The sequence below is a fragment of the Cyphomyrmex costatus genome, unplaced genomic scaffold, assembly GCF_001594065.2.
Source record: "Cyphomyrmex costatus isolate MS0001 unplaced genomic scaffold, Ccosl1.0 scaffold61, whole genome shotgun sequence".
Taxonomy (NCBI): domain Eukaryota; kingdom Metazoa; phylum Arthropoda; class Insecta; order Hymenoptera; family Formicidae; genus Cyphomyrmex; species Cyphomyrmex costatus.
This window is the reverse complement of record NW_017280167.1, coordinates 486,192-509,346: the sequence shown is the minus strand read 5'-3', so window position 1 is coordinate 509,346 and position 23,155 is coordinate 486,192. Positions and strand designations below refer to the sequence as shown.

Genomic DNA, 23,155 nt, shown 5'->3' with positions numbered 1-23,155 from the left:
TCGCGTTGGTAGTAAGTAGTACAAAACTAACAGAAAGTTGACTACCAGCGCAAGTTTTGATTGGCTACTGCTCTTCCGCTTTTCCGTCAAGGTGTTGAACCCGGCCTTATTCTATCTTTTTTCTGCAAGTACCGAGCAATAATGATAGAATGAAGTTTACAGCTCGGAGCGTGAAAAACGAATGCAGCCCTTATATTCTGAGTGCATTCCAACGCTCATGGAATCATTTTCTTATTTTTTATCAAATGTTAAATAAGGATAAATAATACGCCCGTAATTCCATAAAGATGAAGCGCCGAATGGAACGCACCTTTTTATACCTACCATAAATCAATCAGCGTGAAGAAAACTTATAACAGACACAACAGTAGCAAAATAAACATTCTGCTGAACGCAACCATAAAAGCTCTATATTAAACGGTGTAACTCTAACCTATATACATTTTGATGGATTTGTGATTATTAATGGATAGTTTTAATAAATAAACGGATACTTCCACTATCAACATCAAGATCGAAATTGTACTGTGACCTAGATTAGATCTTGGGTTTTGTGATCTGTAATAGTTCTGTCTACAAGCATGTCATAAGGAGGCACATGTAGTTATATTGAATGTAATTTGTCACATTATTATTATATTTTGATAAAAAAAACTTAGCCGAAAGGATTAAAGTAAACTTACTAAATTATTCCAGATTGCTATTTCTATTACACTGCAGATAAACAGAAATCTCTTTCTAAATGAAAAAATGTCAGCTCTACTCTTCTATACTTTATTTTATTTTCTGATGTCCGGATGTATCATCTATCCGCCCACGGAATTTGTCTCAGCAGGGTTGACCGTCAAGGACGTCTTCGCAAATTGGCTTGGTAGTGAAAATGAGTTTTTCATACAGTATCATATTAGGAGGACTGTAGCCACATTACTTCTACACTCTGCACTACCTCTGGGTAATAGATATATTTTTCTCTAAATATATCCAGTCGTCCACTTTCACATTATTTTTACAAGCATTTATAACATAGCTTTTTTTGTACAGGCTATGTTCTAGGATTGCTTTTCTTCGATCACATAGATCCTGGAAAACTATTGTTAGTGGATGGAAATTATCTTGGACCATTGATTGTTCTTTGTGTCACGATTGGTCCGCTTTATATACTGAATAAAGTCCTCGAGTGGTCAGCACATGATTGGGCCACACATCCAATAGCGCAAAATCTATCTGTGTATTGTAATAATAATACACCATGGACAGCTGTTGCTTCGGACATTAATACAGAGTATCGAAGGTTCATTCAAATAGCTAGCTTATACTTAGGAATTTAAATCACACGCATACATGTGTAAGTACACCTAGTATTTATACTAAAATAATACAATTTTATTTTAGAATAGATAAAATTGTTATTATCACAAATAGCGTAACTCGTGTCGTAGCGACGGACAATTGGATTATTAAAATCACGCCTTATAAATTGCAAGTGGCTCATCAAAGTGATGCGACTTTAGTCGTGAATAAGAGTGACATACATTTTATGTCGCCGACTACGAGAGATCAAATACAGTTTATCAATATACAGGTATAACAATAATTCATAAATCACTTCCAGTTGTTTTAAGTGGATCAATGATACTGATCCATGTATCGTTTTCTAGGTGAAACCTATGCGAGCTATGGCACAGGAGTTTGACATAAGATTAAATGCATTGGATTTCAAGGATCTACAGGACAAAGTTTCAAGACCAATTGCTATACTGCATAATATAACGTTCCATAGAACCTTACTCGATAGATTTATCGATACTTTTAAAGAAGAGGTCGATAAAAACCCATTCTACGATACTGCTGAGGTATCAATGATACATTGTTAACATCTCAATTATCAACAATTATTTGCTCTAGTCTGTTTGTCTTCAATTATTAATTCATACTTATATAGGAGTTGGGTCAATGTATCGGATGTATGCAAGCATTGTCAAATATAAAATTGAATAGATTATGCAATAATGCCGATAGCAGAGACCTTGACGATTGCACGACATGTTATTGCCGTCCAATGTGGTGTATAGAATGTATAGCGAAATGGTTGATACCTTTTACTTTTATTATTTTAGATTATTTTTAATTAGATCATGTATATTCAGATATTTTTAAATCATTATTACTTAAACAGGTTTGCCTCGAGACAAGATGAGAATGCACCAGAAACGTGGCTGTCCTCCAAATGTACCTGTCCTCTCTGCAGAGCACGATTTTGTGTTTTAGATGTATGTCTTGTAAGAAATCCTAGTAATTGATATCAAAATGATATGCATTATTTTGAACTGTTCTTATGAAATAATTCTTATTTGTATTAATTTTAATACAATTTTTTTAAAAATATGTAAGATTCATTTAGATAAATATTTTTTTACGTGAGTCGCATATATTGTTCTTATAAAAAGTTCACTCATTACGTAAAAGTTAATGGATAAATCAACTTTTGTGAGATTAGTGATTAGTAAAATAAAAACCAATTTACTTTAATATCACAAAAACTGATAAACATCAAATATCATGAAGTTTGACATACTATAAAGATACATACAAAGATTACTATTTTAATAATAATAAATATCTGCTGAGGCAGTAATTTAAACTGTTTGTAAAAAGCTGTTTATCAATTTGTCTCGAGTTTCATTGTACAACACTGCAATTTGTACATACAATGATAACTGGACAATACTTATTTTACATAAAATAAATTATTTACAGAAAACTTAATGTATCATTAGTCTAGGTGCGATATTCATTGCCATTAATTCCTGGAAAAGTAACTTCGCTGCATACGGTAGTCTAATTTGCGAAATTTGCGTCTTGTTTTTACAACCTTTACATTCAAAAGTGTTATTCCGCAAATTCGCTATAGCAATTAAACCACAGAAATTACAAATGTGAATTCTATATGGGTCTGATACTTCGAACAAACGTTCTCGTAGAAATTGCGCTGCACCGTGAGAAATTTGACAATCTCGTTCCATCTCTCCAAAACGAAGTCCACCATCCCTAAATAAATATACAAGCATATATATAATGTGTGTGTGTGTGTGTGTGTGTGTCGCGCGCGCGCACGTATCAGGGTTGAATAAGTTAACTTTTTTTTTAACTATAAGTTAAATTAAAATTAATAGTTACATTAAAATTTAATTTACAAGGGAAATGTCACAAATATAGCCAATTGCAGCCTATGTTTAAATAATCATGTGTCTAGAGTTTTTTTTTTGCTATACGAGCGCTGTAGTTGGTGGTCAATCGCAATATTGTTAAATAAATCCCTCTCATCACCTGTGAATATTAGTAAATATTCATCAAAGTTTACTAATACTATCGTACGCGCAACTCACGAATAAGTGTCCGTCTAAACATACGTCTGTAATTGACATATGTAAACCATTATTATTTAAAAAATTAGTGCTCAAAACAAAAATTTATGAATAATCTTTTTACTTAATTCTCTGAGAAAAGAACGTTCTTGCTATAGTATTTTAAGTCGCAAATTTTATGACATCCTGTGTATGTGCATGTATACACACGTGTATGTATGAAATAGTGTAACAAATTATAACAAGAATAACAATTACCTCGCTCGTCCCTCCATAGGTTGTCTAACTAAAATTTGCACAGGTCCTCTTGCTCTACTATGGATCTTGTCGTCTACCATATGCTTCAAACGTTGATAATACGTCGGTCCTAAAAATACTTGCGCGTTGATTTTACGACCCGTATGTCCATTATACATTACTTCATTTCCTCGCAATTGATATCCGTATTCTTGCAAAAGCGTGGAAATTTTTTGCACGTTCACTGCGTCGTTAAACGGAGTAGCGTCACCAATCTCTCCTAAGAATATATCAAATTTGCATAAGCATGCTTTATTTTTATTCACGCTTCAGTAAATTATCGTATTACCTTTATTGGCAGAAACTTTCCCTTGAATGCATTCAATCAAGTGACCAATAGTCATACGAGAAGGAATAGCGTGAGGATTAATAATAATGTCGGGTGTAAGACCTTCGCAAGAGAACGGCATGTCTTCTTGCCTGTACTGAATTCCACATGTACCCTTTTGTCCGTGACGCGAAGCAAATTTGTCACCGATTTGCGGAATGCGTACACTGCGCACTCGAATCTTGCAAAATTTATATCCTTCGCTATTTAATGTCAACATTACCTGATCAACAATACCGGTCTCGCTGTTTCGCAAGAAGGTCGACGCATCACGTTTTGTAAAACGTTTTGTTGTACTATCCAGCTAAAAATAAATAAAAAGAAATAAATTATTGCTATCATCTTTTTCTTACATTAATGAAGTCTATTTATTGAAAAATTAAAAATTAAAATGAGGTTTTACCTCATCGTCCGTTTCTGGCAAAGTTATCGTTTTTCCTATGATTACGTCGTCGCCAGATACTCGAATTCCAGGTGCAATGATCCCGTCATCGTCCAATTTGTCATATATAGCGTTGCGCATTCCTGAACAAGTTAAGCGCGAGGGTTTCTCGAATTGTTCCTCTTGGTCGCCGATCTTCTTCGACTCGGATTCCTTGTAAGAGCGATAAAACACCGATCTAAAGAAACCCCTCTCAACGGCACTCGCATTCAGGATAACGCTGTCTTCTTGATTGTATCCCGTGTAACACAGAATTGCAACAATACTGTTAATGCCAGCCGGTAATTCGCGAAATCTAAGGTACTCCATAGATCTCGTTGTAACTAATGGTTTGTGAGGATAATATAGTACATGAGCCAAAGTGTCCATGCGCACATGAAAGTTTGTAATGTATACACCCATAGCTTGTTTACCCATAGCACTCTGAAAAATAATAGCTTCTATGTATTACAGCTCGTAAAAAAGCATAAACGTTTTTCAAAGAAAATGCAGCAACTAAAGTCTATTGCAATAATACCTGATAGGTGTTCCTAGGACTCTGATTATGATCGGGGAATGGTATAATGGAAGCGCACACACCCAAAATCATCGCTGGATGAATCTCGCAATGTGTGTACGTTGTACAATATGCGTATTCTTTCTCTTGTCTAAGATCATCGGGTGACATAGCTATCATAACAGTTTCTTCCTCGAGGGTATCTATATATTCCACCACTCCGCTACCTACCAATTCCTGCCACCTGTAATATTATACAAATCGAACGTCGTAACATTTATAAAAACAGAAGATTCAAAAGCAGGTATGTCGAGCGCTTACCCGTCATTGTTGTAATCTCTTTCCTTCAACATGTTAATATGTCTCTTCTTCAGTAATAAATTTTGACCCTCCACTATGAGCAAAGGTCTGCTGATTCTACCAGCGTCCGTGTATATCCTTATCTCACGGTCTCTAATATCGCGGACCATCGATACCTCCGACACGATAATATCCATCTGCCTTCTCAATTTGCGTAAAGTGGCCATCAATTGATCTGGATCCCGATGGATACCGACCCAGCATCCGTTCACGAATATCTTTGTAGCATCGGCAATTGCGCTCGGTGCTATCTCTTCCAGATTCTCCATGGACCATTCCTCCAAGAATTCCAGAATAGGAGATGGCTGCGATCCAACGCTTATATACGCCATCAGGGCCAGATTTTTCACTAGTCCTACAGCGGCACCTTCAGGAGTCTCCGCAGGGCAGAGCATACCCCATAATGTGTTGTGCAATTGACGTGGTTTGGCAAGTTTACCATCTCTTCCAATAGGCGAATTTACTCGTCTTAAATGCGACAATGTCGACGCGAAGGTCAACCTATTCAATACCTGTGACACACCTGCCCTTGCCTGATGCGCTTTCTTCTGATCGCCCCAGTTACCCGTGGCAAGCGAGTATCTCAAACCGTCCGTTATAATTTTCGTCTTGATAGCCAGCTCGAGATTAAAGTCCTTCCCTCGATCTATAAACTTCTGTGCGTACAAACGTACCTCCTTCATTAGGTTCTTGAACAAACCTCGGAATAAAAATGCCAGCAGAGGCCCGGCCAAGTCCAATCTCTTATTACCGTAATGATCACGGTCGTCCAATTCCCTTCGTCCTAGAGATGCCGACAATAATCTATGAACCATGTAACCGAGGAAATAAGCCTTCTTGGTTTCACAAAAATCGCTTATGCCGACGTGCGGCAGCATCTCCTTTTGCAAGATTTCTCGGGCGTATTTAATGCGCTTCTCCTTTGTTACTCCAGGCTTGGCACCTCTAGTACCAATAAAATTCAAAGCAACGTTCTGTTCCTGTATGACGAAAGCTTCATCCAAAGATGGCTTCACCATTTCCATCATCTCAGGGTCATCAAAATCGTAAATAATATGTTCGAGAATATCGCGATCAGCCACAAATCCGAGTGCTCGAAAAACCACCATTATTGGGATTTCCTGCTTGATATAAGGAATAATGGCAATAATGCGTTGGCCTATAGCAGACTTTTTAATGCTGGCACCACTCTTGGCCATCATATTGATCCATAGAGTCGAAGTCGGACGAGAACTGTGTTCCAAGCATGAGCGTATTTCTGCCTTGTAAGCATATTTACCATCTTTCATGCTGAATACGTAGACGGTATTTGTCGCCATTTTTTCCTGAGCTATAAGGACCTTCTCTGAGCCATTGATAATAAAATATCCGCCGGGATCCAACGGACATTCGTTCAGTTCCGTCAAGTCGCGATCTGATAAGCCGGCGAGTAAACAATACTTTGATCTTAACATAATCGGAATTTTACCGATAAATGTTTTTTGATGTTGTGTCTCAACCGGATCTTCACCATCCTTCTCGATCGTCTTAGTGATATCCACGTACAATGGTGCAGAATATGTTAAATTTCTCAATCTAGCTTCATTGGGCATCATAGGAGACGGTGCACCATCTTTCTCCCAATGGGTTGGTTTTGACAGATAAATCTGTTCAAATTTCAACAAGTGCTTCACAGGCTTTTCTATCTCGCCTGTGGTGTGCTGCGCCTCCGCCTGCAGTTCAATCTGTGGCGAATCCTCCACGATACGCTGAACAGACATTTCAATAAATTCATCAAAACTATCCAATTGCTGTCGTACAAGTCCTTTCTCATCAAAGTATGCATTGATGAGGATCCAACAGGCTTCTTGCCAAAGTTTTGACGAGATTTCGTCTGCTTCTTCCTCATCATATTGATCTAGAATAGATAAAAAAAATTACAAACAAACGGATAATATAATAATAGTTTCAAAAATTTTGAAATTAAAATGACAATCTTAAAAATGAAAAAAAATTAGGAATGGCCTACAGTCATTAACAATAATCTTGAAGGTAATTATTAAAGCTGATCCATTAAAAATCACTCGAGAAATTGTATAGAAACTCATCAGGTAACAGTTTTTCATTAATCAATAGTTATCATTTTAATTGAATAAAATAAGTAAAAACCTGACATTATTTTTGCATCAATCTAATAAAAATATAAACCAAACATATAAGAGGTCACTGCTTAGTGAATGATTATATTATTATTAAATATACCCTATAGATCTGTTTGCATTGCTTGAAATCACCAAAAATATTTGCACTTAAAAGAAGATAAATACTCATTCAGATGTTAGAACAAAAGAAAAAAAAGATGCCGAGTGCAAAAAAACAAGCAAAGTGAATAGACCTTATGTAATATAATGTCATTTTGCTAATTGGTCTTAGATTTATATATTATTTTCCTTATATACCTGCTAAGTCTAGACAAGTATTTAAAATGCTTTTATTTGAAAAACATTATAAGACAAATGTATTTTGTATTTCAGCAAGGCATATAAAATATTTGATATCGTACAGAAGCGTATAAAACTATTTTGTGTTTCAAATACTAAGAATGACAATCGTACCTTTTGCGTTGCTTGCTATACCGCGTTGTTTGAAATCTTCCAAAATATTTTTATTTAAAACAAAATAAATATATGTTTTGAAAATAGAAAATGAAAATTCCAAATGTAAAAAGTGCAAGCAATACAACAGACCCGATTTCAAAATTGTATTTCTCATGCATGAAAAGTCAATAGGGTGCTTTTCAGCTACGACACAGCAATCACCTCATCTTTATTTAACATTAGCGAACGACAAGGATGCAACGATTACCACACCGTATCACTTCTGTGTTTCTTGTTGGATAATAATCTTTATGCGTAGATATTATTTTTTTATACATTAAAATGATCCAGATGACTTATCTCGGTTTAATTTGTTTTTCATCTTTTTCTAATTTTAAAAATTAGAGAAAGATTAACGGTAAGTTAAACCGAGATTAAAGTTAATCTGCATTGATGGAAACAGGCATTATGAACGTATTTCTTATATCGTACATATATTAAAATGTAAATACTCCAAAACACCAACCGAAAATTGGCAACCATAACCAAGAGTATGCTTTTCTGCTGTGTTCAATTGTGCCGTGGCGTGTCGTGGAAAGCACCGCGTTTGACACTGTGTTACAGTGTCTACTTGTGTCGTAGCTGGAAAGCACCCTTTAAACTCTGTATCCTATAACCTTAATTTAATCCTATTACCAGTTTACTTACCATCTTCGAGACCAAAAATATTACTCATGTTTAATGCAGTGATGCGATTTCCAAAATTCCAATCCGCTTGCAGCCATAGCATGCAGCACTCGATGGTAGCGTCATTGGTTGGCGGCCTGGCGCAACCGGTAGCACACACAATTCCACAAGCAAAGCTCGTGTACGTGTGACTTTGTAGCAGGAGCGCGTCGATTATCGCGCTGTCCTTATCTCTCTAATAGTTCCTCCTTGTTCACCTTCGGCGCGCTGAGAGCGAACGAGACAGCGAGAGAGAATCTGAGAGAGAGAATCCTTCTCGCTGACTCGCTGTTGTGCCGTAGCTCGTAATTTCACTGATTGTGAATCAAGCGTTAAGCCGGTCAAGCGACCGAAATGTTTCCTCGGGCGATCGGATCATAACCTCAAGTGAGCTCATTCTCGAGGAGTCGAGCTGACTCGAGCACTCGAGACATCTCGAGACGAATCTCATACGGTTCTGCGCAGATTTCAATTTCCAAATGCAAAATATTTGCTTTTTTTAGTAAGCATATAAAAAAATTATTGTAAAATTACATATATATTAATTATATATATAATTATAATAATAAGATTACATGTATATAATTTAATATTATTAAAAATTATTACACTCTACCATTATCTTGATGGTTCGAGAGCTGTCGAATTTACACTGAAGTTCGGAGTGTACCATCTTTAACGAAAAACGATTGTGTTTAAGGGCCTCTTTCACCAACGCCGATTAACTTTATCGACGATTAGTCCATTGGAATTGATCAATCGCATTTATCATTTAGTTTTGACGACAGACGCGATTGGTCAGACGCGAATTAGATCATTTTATACTTTATCACAAATTTGAAAAAGTAAAGTGTAAAGTATAAAATGATCTAATTTACAAACATTCGTACCTTATCCGAAGCCATTTTTCGTTTATTTTCCTAATATTTATTGCAATAAATAATATTTTCATAATGAAACGACGGACATATTGTACGCTTTCTCGATTTTGCCGCTTGCTGTTTGCTGTTCGTTCGGTTCAACTTCAACGAACTGCGGCAAAATGTATTTTGCGCCGGAAGTGCGTCGTCTAGCTTACATAAAATTCTTAACCAATAGTAACGAATTGCTGCTGCAGCGTGCTGCGCATGAAAAAGCACCTTAAGATTTACGAGAAATTGTAAGTATTTACGAACCATCGTATACTTTACGATACACGTAGAATTACAATTTTATATAAATTTTAAAAGTTTAGAATTTCTGTATTACATAATTTTTTAAAAAATTTTTCTTTCAAATTTTTTACATAAATTGGGACACTTCAAAAAGTACCGAATCTACATTTTTTTTCTAAAATAAGTACTTTATATAAGTAAAATCTGAAATATTTTAAGACTTTAAAAATTTCTCATTCTATAATTTCTAAAAAAAAAAAAACTTATATAATCTGCAAAAAGTTTAAGCTTTCTTCAAATATTTTAAAAAATTTAAAATGTAATAATTTTTAAAAATTAAGATATACGAAATCTTCTTCACTAGAGTCATAATTTGAGAAACGCAATTAAGACATTTTTAATGAAACAATTAATATGTTTTTAATGAAAATATTAGATGCTTATTAATTTTCTTGGTATAACTTCAGCAATACAAACAAATATTAAATACTGAATTTTATTAACAGTTAGTTTATTAATCAATAATTTTAAAATAATTTTGTATTATATACACAAAATGATTATAAGATGTAGAATTTTTGTATCATACATTCTGTTTATATTTCTTTTTGCTATTGTTCTTTATAATATTCTTCTTCTTATAATTCTTCGCCTTGATATGCTTTAACGGTTTTTTTACCATTGGTTGCTCTTTCACCAATTCATTCTCATCCATTGGTTCAATCACTTGTCCAAGTTTGGTCTTTACTGACGGCTGAATGAGTCGTAGATGAGCGTTCATTGGGACGAAGGTCCTACTGATGGGAGCTCTGATAATCGCTTCTAAGTCCTTAACTCTGGTAAACGGATAGGGTAGCTCTTTGACGAGATGTTTCCTCAATTTCTCATTCTCATGTTCGAATACTATGACATCACCCTGATTTTCGGGCTTACGTGGCATTTGTTTAGGAATATTCAGTATAAATCGGCTCTTCTTACGAGCCACTTTACTCTTTTTGATATTCGGTCCTCCCCAGCTTCCCCATCCAGGTAGACTCAGATCAATACTCTGTGGCTGCAACTTTTTCATCTAAAATTTTATTGGATATGATTATTATAACAGGTTTTATAGTTCTTTAAAATACAATATTATTCAATATTTATTATACTTATATTGCATATCTATGTACCAAATTTAAGGGAATTGATTTTTTTCAGAATGTAATATCATGACAATTTATGAGCATATACAAACTATATACCATACATACAAAAGAGAAACATACAATTTTATTATTACATACCTCCTCTTCCTTTTCCTTCCTAAATTCTTCGATAACGTCATCATCCACAAATGCCTCGCTCATTATTCTGTGCGTTTCCTCTTCCTGTTCGCTATCCTCATCCCCGGCTGTAGCCACATCTGGCAGTTGCGTCTTTAAGTGTTTAGGTTTTATATTGACGTATTTTTTCGGATCTATCTCTATTTCGTTACTCATGCCAGCCGGTTCCTGCATTGTATTTGCTATTGTCTTTAATTTCGTCAAATTACTGTTCTCATGAACATTTTCCCTGGAAGTGGTTTCCTCTAATGGAGAATCCAAAATAGGTTTCCGTTTGGGATCTTCAAATTCGAGACTTGACAAATAATCTTCATTTTCTTCCTCTTTCTCTTCATACTTTTCTGTCTTATCACTTGTCTTCAATTTCTTCTTCACGTCTTCCTTTTCTGGATTCAATTTACGTTTTAAATGTTCCTCTAATTTCTTGGATTCGATTGTTTTATTTTTATCGTGTGATTTAGATTTGTTATTATTTTTGCAATTTCCTTTATTATTTTCTTTTTTATGAATTTTATCTTTGATGTTATTTGTATTTTCTAATGAAGTACTGCTTTTCTCACTGCTACAAAATTTGTTTTTTACATCACTGATATTTGCATTTAAAGTATCACTTTTTTCATTGCCACATAATTTGCTTTTTGTATTACGTTTGTTTTCTCGCAAAGAACTGCTTTCCTCATTGCCGTGTAACTCACTCTTTGTATTATATGTATTAGTTTTTAAAATACTATTTTTCTGATTATCGCAAAGTTCATTTTCTGTATCGCTTACTTGTAAAGTACTACTTTTTTCAATATGACTCGTCTCTTTTTCTTTTTCCAGTATGATTTCATTCAAAGGTATGGTTTCATCTTTTTTTATTTTCCCTCCTTTCATCTGCTGCTTTTTATCATAGTATTTCTGACAAAGCTTAATAAAGTCTTCAATTTCAGATTCAGTTTTTATGTTGTTTTCCTTATCATTTACTAATATCTCATCTTCTTTATCTTCTTCATATTCTTTATCCACCACATTTTCTATATTTTCTTCATCTTCCTCAGATTCATCACTGTCTGTTCTCCTAACTTTTTGTGTCAATTCTTTACTAATGGCCAATTGTTCAGTAAGTATTTGTCGTGTCTAACAAAAAAAATTAGTTTTATTTTCTTGTTCTTAATCAGACATTTTTACTAACATTTAAGAGTTTATGATAAATAATTATTTTTAAAAAAATATATATATATTTGAGTATATATTTTTATTAAAATAATTTCTATTAAAAATAAATATTATAATTTTGTTCAGGTTTTAAAATAAAATAATACTCACTTCCTTATTATACTTGGCTTTAATTTGTTTATTCCTAGCCCACTGACCCGTGTTTTTATGTCTTAATGACATTCTCTCTTCAGCACGAGTTTTGTCTAACTGTTCCAACTTTGCCAAGGCTTCCTCTGGATTGCTATCTTTTAATTTTTCAAAATCCTTTAACTGCTGTTTGATTTTATCCTTCCGCTGAATGCGATGAAACTTCTTGCTCTTTATCTTACGCTGACGATGCGCCTTCACCTCTTTATATGACTAAAAATGCAAAAGAATTAAAAGCATTTCTATTAAATCTGTTTATCTTTTTTAGTCATACTAATAGATCACTTAATATTATAACTACATAATATATTTATACCTGTTGTGCCCTTAGTTTGGCAGCTTCTTTTCTCTTCAAGGTTACTTCTTCCAGTGTCATTTTGTACTTATTGTCCTTTAATTCTTCTTTGTCATCAGGATACAGCAATGTTGAATCCAGCTCTTCAAACTTCTTCATTAAATCAGACTTTGTACTGAATCCACTTAGAAATTTAGGAATTTTTGAAGTGTGAGAATCCTTTACTGGTGCTACACGTTTCAATGGAAAAGATAATTGTTCTGCTATCCTGTTTCTGGTTACTACACTGTCCCATTTTTGCAATTCTTCTTTAACCTTCTCGTAACCAACTGCCCTTTTTATCTATAAAGATTTGGACTCTTGTAATTCTTTTTATTTCAAGACTGGATAAATTTCATTAGCAGAATTTCCAATCATGAAAAAAATAAGAATAAAAATAGATAATATTGAAAAAGATTGATGACAATTAATTCAAAATTTTAAATGTAAAACGAGATAATTGTTATAGAAGACAGATAATAAATTAATGGATTAAAACACAGAATCATTATTGTATAATTATAAACAAATATATTAACTATCATGTAAAATTATATTGAATCATTGATCCTCATTGTTTTTAATCTATTGAGATTATTTTTATATAACAATAACATAAAGAAGTTCAATCAATTTTAATTTATGGCTGACTGTACCATCTTTCGGTAAAATTTATCTGTTGGGTAAATCTGACAATCTGTACACGTGATTTGAGTAATCTTGCTATTTACCTAACAGGTAAACTTTACCAAAAAATGGAACAATCAATCCTTATTAATGAGATTAATTTACCCTTTCAGCTGCTGGTTTCTCCAATGGTTTAGAAAGAACTTTGTTCTTTTGCTGAATGTAACGAAGCTTCTTGATGAGGTTGCTCTGATCCTCTTTTTGCTCCAATGACTTGATCAGATCATCCAGTGTGCTTGCAGCACTCGACGGTAGCGCCATCGGTCGGCGGCCTGGCGCAACTGGTAGCACACACAAGCAAAGCTCTTCTTCTTCTTCCTTAAATAATGGCTCTCGCCTTCAAGCCTCCAAGCAATGAAATAGGACGTCGATACGGCCAGATCACGTCTTTAAAGTGAACCGTACAAAAATATGAAAACGAACGGGTGATGCAATCCCCGCGAAAATGGCATTGCTCGACCGGTTTCCGGGCATCTGTGTCTACGGCGTCGTCACAATAACGCAATAACGTGCGTCATAAGAGCCCTAGTCGTCGAAAAGTGCAAAATGACGAACAATCGAGACGAGCTTATCCGCGGACACGCATCTGTGTGATGCAATGCACAGTCAAAGTCGGCAACACTTTCAAAAATATACAATGGAAAGCACCGACCATGTGGTCCACGGAGTAATAAGAAGGAGATCGAGAATAAAGCGGGGAGCACAGACTTTTGCATAACGCATAAAGCATGTGCATAAGGAATTTCATTGGCCCATTTTCTTATGCATGAGTCAATGGACCAATCAGATTCTTTATGTATATGGTTTATGCGTTATGCAAAAGTCTGTGCTCCCCGCTTAAATATGGGCTCGAAACACGGTTTCGGAAAACCCCATGAAAAATCAAGATGTGATTTTAGCGCCATCGTGGGAAAAGTTGGAAGTATTGACTGTCACGTGACATATATTTCGCTTTCTCTAACCTACTACATTTCGATGTGTTTGATGTGTTTCGATGTATTTTCCGACAGGCGCGTTCAGATCAGTTCTTCTATCCGCCATCTCCTTTTATCCGCCATCTTTGGTCCGCTTTGGCCAAACTCTTATTATAGGATCTCTAGTACCCAACCTAACATAACTGACACACGCGCACACACATGCACGCACGCACGCAATCGTAATGTTATTTATTTTTATTAATTATTATTTATTTTTTATTGAAAATTATACATTAATGATTTTTAAATATTTTCTTGTGGAAAAATAATTAATAAGTAGGAGAAAATTAGCGCGGCTTAATGCAAAAGTCTGTGCTCCCCGCTTTATTCATATACCATAAAAATTTCAATATTATGCTCGTGCCATATGTAAATTCTTTGAGCCAATATGGCGTCGCTTATATTAATCTTGTGATTGGTTCACGTTTTTATGCTTATGCGGCTATGCACAAATTTGTGTGGATATACCTTTACCGCGCGCGGTTCCTAGTTACTTTACCGCCTACCGCGTACCGCGCTGCATGTAAAATCACCCTAAACTGGTGTAAACCATGATGTAAGATATACATCATGGTGTAAACATGACAGGAGCCAAGAAGAAGAAGACGGTGTAAACATAGTCAGTAGGTCTGTTCGCGTTGCATGAAATCTCCAAATAATTTTGCACTTAAAATGAGATAGATATATATTCGGCGTTAAAAAGAGAGAAAGCGAAGATGGTAAGTGCAAAAAGTGCAAGCAACGCGAACAGACCTAATGTTGCATGACAGATTCTTAATAAATTTACCCGATTCCTGGATGATTATCAACTTCAACGATTAATATCATAATATCTGAAGTTCACAGTGCAAAGCCACGCTTTTTTTTGTTAAATTTTTACTTACACGATTAAGTGTTTTTATCGCAGTTTGTGGTGACCGGGATACTCATTAATCTTTACCAGAAAATCTCTTATTATTTTTTTATATCTAATTGTATAAATCTGTTATTTGTTTATCTGAGTGGTTACTGAAAATATTACCCCATTATGACTACCGACATAATGGCAACATTAAAAGAGCCAAGAATGATAAAAGTATGTGCTCCAATGGTCAGATATAGCAAGTAAGTAGAAAACAATATTTTCGTTAGTTTATTATTAGTGTATTTTTCTTACTATAGTCAACGCTTCTTATTTACGAACAACTTGTGGAAGACAATTTATTTTCAAAATAGTGAACGAAAAATAGGAGATATTTTTAATTAAAAAAATATATATATCAATACAATTAAATGTCATCAAATATTAGACATCCACAATCAGAATTACGCTGCTGGATTTTATACTCAGTGAGATTCTAGTTTACAATTTGTATGCCATCTAGTTAAATAGATATGCCTGTAGACGATACATACTTACACAAATATTCCAACGATTCTAAAACATCTAAGTTGAACTATATTGACTTCTTGTTTTTTGTAAGGTTACAGTTCAGAACACTTGTGAGACGATATGGATGTGACATATGCTTTACACCCATGATCTTAGCAGACTCATTTGTGCAATCTTCAAAGGCTAGAGATAATGAATTTATCACGCATGAAAATGATCAGCCACTAATTGTTCAATTTGCAGCTAAAACTGTAAATGATTTTGTTGATGCTTCAATGATGGTTGCACCGTAAGTTTATTATGAATTAGTTTATATACATCTGTGATTTTGATAGTATGGCTCTTGTCTTTTTTACATTTTTGTATTCTTCTGATTAACAGATATTGCAATGGCGTAGATTTAAACTGTGGTTGTCCACAGCGTTGGGCCATGCAAGAAGGTTATGGGGCTGATTTATTGAGAAAACCAGAGCTTATTAAGGATTTAGTGTATCAAGTTAGAAATTGTATTCCAAAACCATTCACTGTTTCTGCAAAGATACGATTGTTAAAAGATATACATAAGACAATAACATTGTGCCAAACTTTGGAAAAGGCTGGTGCCTCATTCTTAACAATTCATGCAAGGACGCCTGAGATGCGTAATGAACCAATTAATTTAGATAATCTTAAGCTTCTCAGAGATTATGTACAATTACCTCTCATAGCAAACGGTGATGCAAAAAGCTTAGAAAGTGCCGAATTCTTATTCAAAGAATCCAGATGTGAGGGTGTAATGTCTGCTAGGGGTATTTTAACTAACCCAGCATTATTTTCGGGATACTCTGCTACTCCACTCGTTTGCGTTCAAGATTGGTTGGATATTACGTCAACTATATCAACTGAATTTCAATGTTTTCATCATCATTTGGTATTTATGCTAGAAAAGATCTTGCCAAGAAAAGATCGAGTGTTATTTAATAGTTTGCAAAATAAATCATCTGTTCTGGAGTTTCTAGAGAATTATTACAACATAAAACCAAACGCATCTAATTCGACAGAATTGACTAGGTGTAATTTTAATACTTCGCACGTGCAACGTAAAGAAAAATATTTAAATTGTTGGGAGGATGATTCTACTGACTTTTTAGGATGTATTTTTAATACGGATTCATAAAGAAAAGTTCAAGGAAACGTCAAGCCGATATTCATAATTGGATTTTATATTTAAAATCGTCTTACAGTCTTAAAATGTGAATCAATATCAAAGGCTGGTATTCATAATTGGTTCTTATTTTAAAATCGTCTTAGTCTACGGTCCATTATTATTCCGAATGCTACAATCTCTACGTAAATGCTCCAGCCAATTCACCTTCCAAAGGCAGCGGGAGCAAAAACGATGACGTATCATAGTTGCTGGAAGAGTTCCGAAGCGTCAATTGGATCAGTTAGTGCTACAAATTCTCTGTAGCATTTGAAGTACTAAGTGGACCGCAGCCTTAAATGATCTCTTAAGATGCTAACCCTCTGATTGGCTTATGACATTTTAAGACTGTACTTAAGCCAACCTCAAGTATAAGAATCAACTACAAATACCAACCAAAGTCAGTTCTTATATTTAAGACTGTCTTAAGTATAATCTAGAGATGTCGCGAACCAATCAGAGGATCATATTAACATCTTAAGCATTGCTTAAGACAGTCTTGAAATAAGAATTAAATACTGTCCAGTAGCATCTTAAGACATTACTTAAGATGGGGTCTTAAAGTTAAAACAAATTAGGAATACTGCCTTCAGCCACGTAAAGTTTCGCACATGGTTTATGTCTTATGAAATAATAAACTTTTGAAAAGCCCGCTTTACGCCGCCATGTTATTATTTAGTTCCTCGGATATACATAGATGGCGGTAGAATATATTAAACTTTCGAAAAAGGACAGAAGATCCAGTTTTCTTTCATCAACATTCTTTTTAGTTTGTTTCTCTGTTTGTCGATGTATTATTGTATTAATTTTTATTATTGACGTTTGTAATTTTCTCAATATATTTCCTTTAACAAAAACTTAAATTAATTATTGTAATATCGTATAAAATTATTACAAAACGCCGAACAGTGGAAAATGAGTTATAATACACGTAAGTCATCCGTCTTGCATTGGCCTAAATATTTTTCACTACTTACATTTGCACTGCTTAATTAATAATTAATTTAACTGATGTATTTGTTTGTTTTAAAATTTCTAACTTTATGATTTGTGGTTCTTAATCTCTTTAATCTTTCTCTTTTATGTGTCAAATAATAATATGGATAAGTTATTTTATCCATTTAAACAAAATAATACAAATATAATTTAATTGGTCATTCTAAATCCAATATGTGTGTGTGTATAGTAAGAAGAAAGAATACTAGCTTAGTATATTTACAGGTCTTACTGAAGAATGTCCTTTAACAAAGGAGAGGAGTTACAAATACAGACTCTGTGGCAATGGGTTGAAATTTATTATCGTCTGCTTTGTAGCATTGACTTTTGCCATTACTACTATGCTGATATTGCAAATTCTTTATACAGAAAGTATACCACAGGTAAATATTAAAAATATAAAAAGACAAGTAGTAATAAAATATTTTAACATTTTAACCCTTATCTTGTTTTAGAGTAATCTTCATAGCATTCATGGAGCAGTTGCCACAGATTATTCTAATTGTTCTCAAATTGGTACAAAAATATTAACAAGATTAGGCAATGCGATTGATGCTGCAGTAGCAGCTACTATTTGCATGGCTGTAGTAGCGCCTCATAAAACTGGTTTTGGAGGGTAAGATATTAATTAACTAATTTTTCTTGTCATTCTTTTAACTTTAATTTTGTTTCTAGAGGTGGTTATATAATGATATATAATTACAAAAATTACACTCATCCAATTGTCATTGATTTTGCCAGTAATACAACCACAGGTAAATACAATTTTGTTCATTGATTTAATATGTATAATTGTAAATAATAAGAAAGTCATATTCTACTTATACAATAGGTTTCTTTGCCGAAGCTGGAATACGTTTGCCAGCTGTATTAAAAGGATTAGAGTTTGCTCAAAGATCATATGGCAATTTACCATGGCGCAATGTTGTCGAACCTATTGTTGAATTAGCTCGAGAAGGATTTGTCATATCTAAGGATCTTGCAGATGAAGCGTCAAAGAATACAGATTATGAAATATTTTCCACTGGTCCTTTAAATCCAGGTGATAAATTGCAATTGCACGAACTTACAAAGATGTTGGACGTTGTAGCACGTTATGGTGCAGAAGGTATAATCTGTTTCACTGTGTTTGCAACTTTTTCAATTGTAGACAATAACTTTTATGCAACCCCGTTTTGATTTTGTTGAACTATATCTATATGATCAAATTATATTAATATTTAGCATTTTTTTTAGCACTATACAATGGTACTGAATATGAAATTCTATATAATACTACTCTCAATGACAAATTGCTGCAACAGTTGGCAAGTTACGAACCTATTGTAACGATGGCAAAAAGCTCAACATTGCATCGTCATACAATTTATTATCCATTACATGCATCTTTTATGCAAGAGCTGATTGAAGCATTGGAAAACCTTCCAATTTTGGTAGATAATGCATCTACCATAGAATCTCAAGCTCTCGTTGCTCAAACATTGATGAATTTATCTTTGCAATCTTCTCAATCTTTGCAATATGGTAAGACATTTTTTTTAACCGGTGTTATGCTGTATATTTCCAGCTTACGTTTATATGAGATATTTATATATTGTTTATGTTAAGCTTACAATTTTTCATGTAAACAATAAGCAATATAAAATATATAAATTATTGTAAATTGAATACTACAATATGGAAAAAGGAAATTCAGTTCTTTTTATAAGAAAATAATTAGGCTATTAAGTAGTTGGCTCTTAAATACTCTATTATTACATATTGTGTTAATTTTTAATATCTAGAGCCCTTTATTATTTAATTATTATTATTCTTATATCTGACTTTAATATTGATGAATAAAAAATATATAAGAGCAAGATAAAAGTTAAACACAGTTTAGTGCAACAATAAAGAACATAGATGATCTATAGATTATTCACACATGAAACAGTTTATATAGTATTTATATTGTGTAGAGAGATATAGATTATTATAATTTTACATGTAAAAACGTACAACCCTGTTGTTAAATCACAGTCGAACATTTTTTCGTATTTGACTATGATTAGTTAATTCGTACAACTACAACCATTTACAATTACGCTTACGCAATTGTAGAATGGGCTTAACTTTTATCAGATCTACGTATAATTTTTTATTAACTTCATAATCGTAATTTTAGAAGTAAAAAGAGAAACATATACCGGAGTTATGGCAATGGATTGGCAAGATAACTACGTTAGCATTTTATCGTTAGTAACAGGAATCAATTATACTTACACATCTATTAGATAATGACTGTCATTGCATTAACGTATTATAAATAATACAGTGGTCTAAGTTCACCTTTCGGCCGTGGAAATAGAATGGATGGGATCCCCTTTTTCTTAGATAATATTGATAACGATGACTTGTCCACGTTCATTCCTATCATTTTTCATCATAATGAAAAATTATGTGGATTACGTGGAGTGTTGGGTTCGAATGATGTTTTTCTTAACGGTCAAATTCTCTACAATCTCATCGTACGTGCACTAAATGTTTCTACTGCAATAGAATATCCCAGGTATATAACAAATTTAATCTTAAATAAGTAGATAAAAAGCATAAGATATATTGATAACATATCAATTTATTTATTTTTATAGATACTATTTTGCCTCCGACGGTATGGTGATTGAAAATAATCAAAGACATTCGATGGAGGCTGCATTGCAAGCTCAACTAGATTCCATAATATCGTCATTATCTCATGACGATATCTCATCCATGAGAAGTGTGAATGCAATTGTTAAAAGGAAAGATTCTCTATCAAGCCACTCGGATAGTCGTGGAAATGGAATTGCATCACGATTTTAAGCCAAGTTTTACGCCTTGTTAAAAGCGTCTACATACAAAAAATCAATAATCTCTAAGAATTTTGTAGATTATATAATGCTGTGATATTAGGAAATAATGTTAGAGACATAGCCTTAAGAATTATATGAATGCTTAATGGAAGTTTTTTTATATTGTATGTAGAAAATTTGTTGAAAAAAAAAACTATGAATATCATACGCTTTAATATTTAAAATATTTAACACATCATAATACTTTTACATTGATATGACACACAAGAAATATTTATACATATACATATGTCGCAAAATTGTTGAATGAAATTTTGCATCAATTTACATGTAAAGAATAACTCACTTTCATACATTATATTCCACATTTTCTTAAAATATTTTTTAAAAAACTATATACACGCTTGTATACAATAACATTTTAAATATAAAAATTTGAATAAAATTGTTAATCTTATTACCGTTGTTATACTTTAAACTGTCGCGTTTCGATTCTGTACTCTTTATTCAATTCTAGTTGCCTAATCCTCGCATAAAACGCACTGGCAGTAAGGACAACGATATTGCTTATCCACCAGAGAAACGATTTCTCTTCGTTAAACCAATAAGTCGCTAAAACCGTTTGAGCGCATGCTTTTGCGGTACCGCTAACATTATGCGTTAATGGAGACGTGACTTTGATCTGAAGGGCAGTGAAATATCCAATGGCAAAGCCAAATATACCACCTATTGTCATGGCACCCCAGAAAAGAGGATGTCCAAGCTTCTCATAATTATATACAGTTGTATGTTCCCCGCTAATTATCATTAACGGGATGAAGATGACAATGCTATACACATTGTTATAATATGAGAGTAACCAGATATCTTGATTTACAATCGGGAGCGTCTGTTTCATACGGATAGAATATAAGGATAACGACAACGATCCAAGCACGCCGAAAAGTGTCCCAAGAATAGATAGAGAACCTGCTACATGCTCCTGATCTACCCCTAACCAGAACCCAACAATAATTACTGCGCAGCATGCTATGCATTTGAAAGACGTCGTTTGTCCTGCAACTTTCACTAATTAGTTTTTCCGTTAATTCATATTCTTTAGCATTTAGTTGATATGTGTAGAATTCTCACCCAGTAAAGTATAAGTAAATATGACATTGAATACCGTCGTTAGCGAACGACCCACATAGTAAAATGCAACACCAACGTATTTTAAGCATAAGTTATTAGTTGCTATCATTGCAGTAAACAGAATTGATAACGGTAGTATCTGTAAAATTTAAAAAATATGTAAACATTTTATATATGTATTTGAGGCTTTCACGAGTATTATCTTCAATTATTCCAGAAGTTTGCGGGTTTTCGCCGTGTTTTTCTTCATTCTTAATGCCGATGTTTTGTGAACCATGCCATTCATTAGGGCGAGGAGTGCACTGATATATCCTTCTGATATAGTATCATGAAGAAAAACAAGGCAATAACCCACAAAACCTGGTATAATTGAACATTTTATATAATTTCATATAAAAATTATCAGAAAGAAATTAAAGTTGTAGTATCTAAAGCTAGACTTAAAGCTGTAGTATATTTTTCAAATATTCTAATTCATAATTGATGTTTTTAGTTAAATTTATTAAATATTTCTCAATTAATCTTTATACAAAGATTTCCCTCAAATTTAAATAATCTGTTTCTAGTTATTTATAATGAAAGTAAAGTCCAAGACACAATTGAAAAGCACAGAAAATAAAAACAGAGAATAACAGATTCAATTTATTGGAAACAATGTATCAAATCCATATATGTACATGGTTTTTGTGCTTTTCAATTGTGCCTCGGGCTGAACATTAGTATCATGCAGTAATATTCTTAAATCAAATTGTATACCTTTTTCAAAGTATCCTTTTTAAATGGGCTACTATTTGCAATTTCAATGCAGTCTGGAAACCATTGAGATATTATGCGTAAAGTAATACAGATAGCTACACTCACTATACACTGAAACCAAGTTACAAATAAAGGAGCATTCAAATTCACAGTGTCACTGGACAGGAGTGCTTTATTCATAAATACAGTCAAAATCGATACTATCCTGAAAAGAATTAAAAAATGTATTTAGAAGAATATCTTTGACTAAAAAATTGTTTATAATTTTGAATTTTAAGAATAATTTTATGAAGAATAGATGTATGTTCTTTGTATCTTAAGAGTTCAACTCACATAAATATATTTAATAATCGATAAAACAATGTATGAGTTGCTCAATGTGAATAATTTTATATCATTTTGAGACTTACCAATAAGCTACAATCACATATGTGATGTATGTATACTTTGACGTCAGTCCTCTTTCTAATTGCAT

General features: G+C 33.5%; 5 protein-coding genes across 5 annotated transcripts; 2 read left to right on the top strand and 3 right to left on the bottom strand.

Moving 5' to 3' along the window:
• Positions 1 to 396: 396 nt before the first annotated feature.
• Positions 397 to 2,380, top strand: LOC108779701 (E3 ubiquitin-protein ligase TM129). Its single transcript, XM_018547164.1, has 7 exons — positions 397 to 615; positions 697 to 952; positions 1,042 to 1,291; positions 1,393 to 1,582; positions 1,659 to 1,853; positions 1,943 to 2,088; positions 2,177 to 2,380. Exons 2-7 carry the CDS (start codon positions 751 to 753, stop codon positions 2,298 to 2,300), a joined length of 1,107 nt encoding a protein of 368 aa, XP_018402666.1. The 5' UTR covers positions 397 to 615; positions 697 to 750; the 3' UTR covers positions 2,301 to 2,380.
• A 280-nt stretch (positions 2,381 to 2,660) lies between these two features.
• RpII140 (RNA polymerase II subunit RpII140) lies at positions 2,661 to 8,650 on the bottom strand. The gene is made up of 7 exons (XM_018547136.1): positions 8,573 to 8,650; positions 5,250 to 7,185; positions 4,950 to 5,172; positions 4,394 to 4,855; positions 3,952 to 4,294; positions 3,624 to 3,882; positions 2,661 to 3,048 (listed from the first exon to the last, which is right to left on the bottom strand). Exons 1-7 carry the CDS (start codon positions 8,598 to 8,600, stop codon positions 2,763 to 2,765), a joined length of 3,537 nt encoding a protein of 1,178 aa, XP_018402638.1. The 5' UTR covers positions 8,601 to 8,650; the 3' UTR covers positions 2,661 to 2,762.
• A 323-nt stretch (positions 8,651 to 8,973) lies between these two features.
• On the bottom strand, positions 8,974 to 14,006 carry LOC108779666 (U3 small nucleolar RNA-associated protein 14 homolog B). The gene is made up of 6 exons (XM_018547125.1): positions 13,540 to 14,006; positions 12,730 to 13,050; positions 12,375 to 12,626; positions 11,028 to 12,185; positions 10,342 to 10,813; positions 8,974 to 9,047 (listed from the first exon to the last, which is right to left on the bottom strand). Exons 1-6 carry the CDS (start codon positions 13,693 to 13,695, stop codon positions 8,974 to 8,976), a joined length of 2,433 nt encoding a protein of 810 aa, XP_018402627.1. The 5' UTR covers positions 13,696 to 14,006.
• A 1,139-nt stretch (positions 14,007 to 15,145) lies between these two features.
• On the top strand, positions 15,146 to 20,909 carry LOC108779690 (Dihydrouridine synthase 4). The gene is made up of 11 exons (XM_018547152.1): positions 15,146 to 15,515; positions 15,875 to 16,072; positions 16,165 to 16,701; positions 18,237 to 18,345; positions 18,418 to 18,578; positions 18,638 to 18,717; positions 18,795 to 19,070; positions 19,199 to 19,486; positions 20,127 to 20,196; positions 20,277 to 20,510; positions 20,593 to 20,909. Exons 1-11 carry the CDS (start codon positions 15,439 to 15,441, stop codon positions 20,801 to 20,803), a joined length of 2,241 nt encoding a protein of 746 aa, XP_018402654.1. The 5' UTR covers positions 15,146 to 15,438; the 3' UTR covers positions 20,804 to 20,909.
• A 350-nt stretch (positions 20,910 to 21,259) lies between these two features.
• On the bottom strand, positions 21,260 to 23,155 carry nac (GDP-fucose transporter nac). Its single transcript, XM_018547153.1, has 4 exons — positions 23,091 to 23,155; positions 22,681 to 22,885; positions 21,925 to 22,063; positions 21,260 to 21,849 (listed from the first exon to the last, which is right to left on the bottom strand). The coding sequence occupies exons 1-4, from the start codon at positions 23,153 to 23,155 to the stop codon at positions 21,260 to 21,262; spliced, it is 999 nt and encodes a 332-aa protein (XP_018402655.1).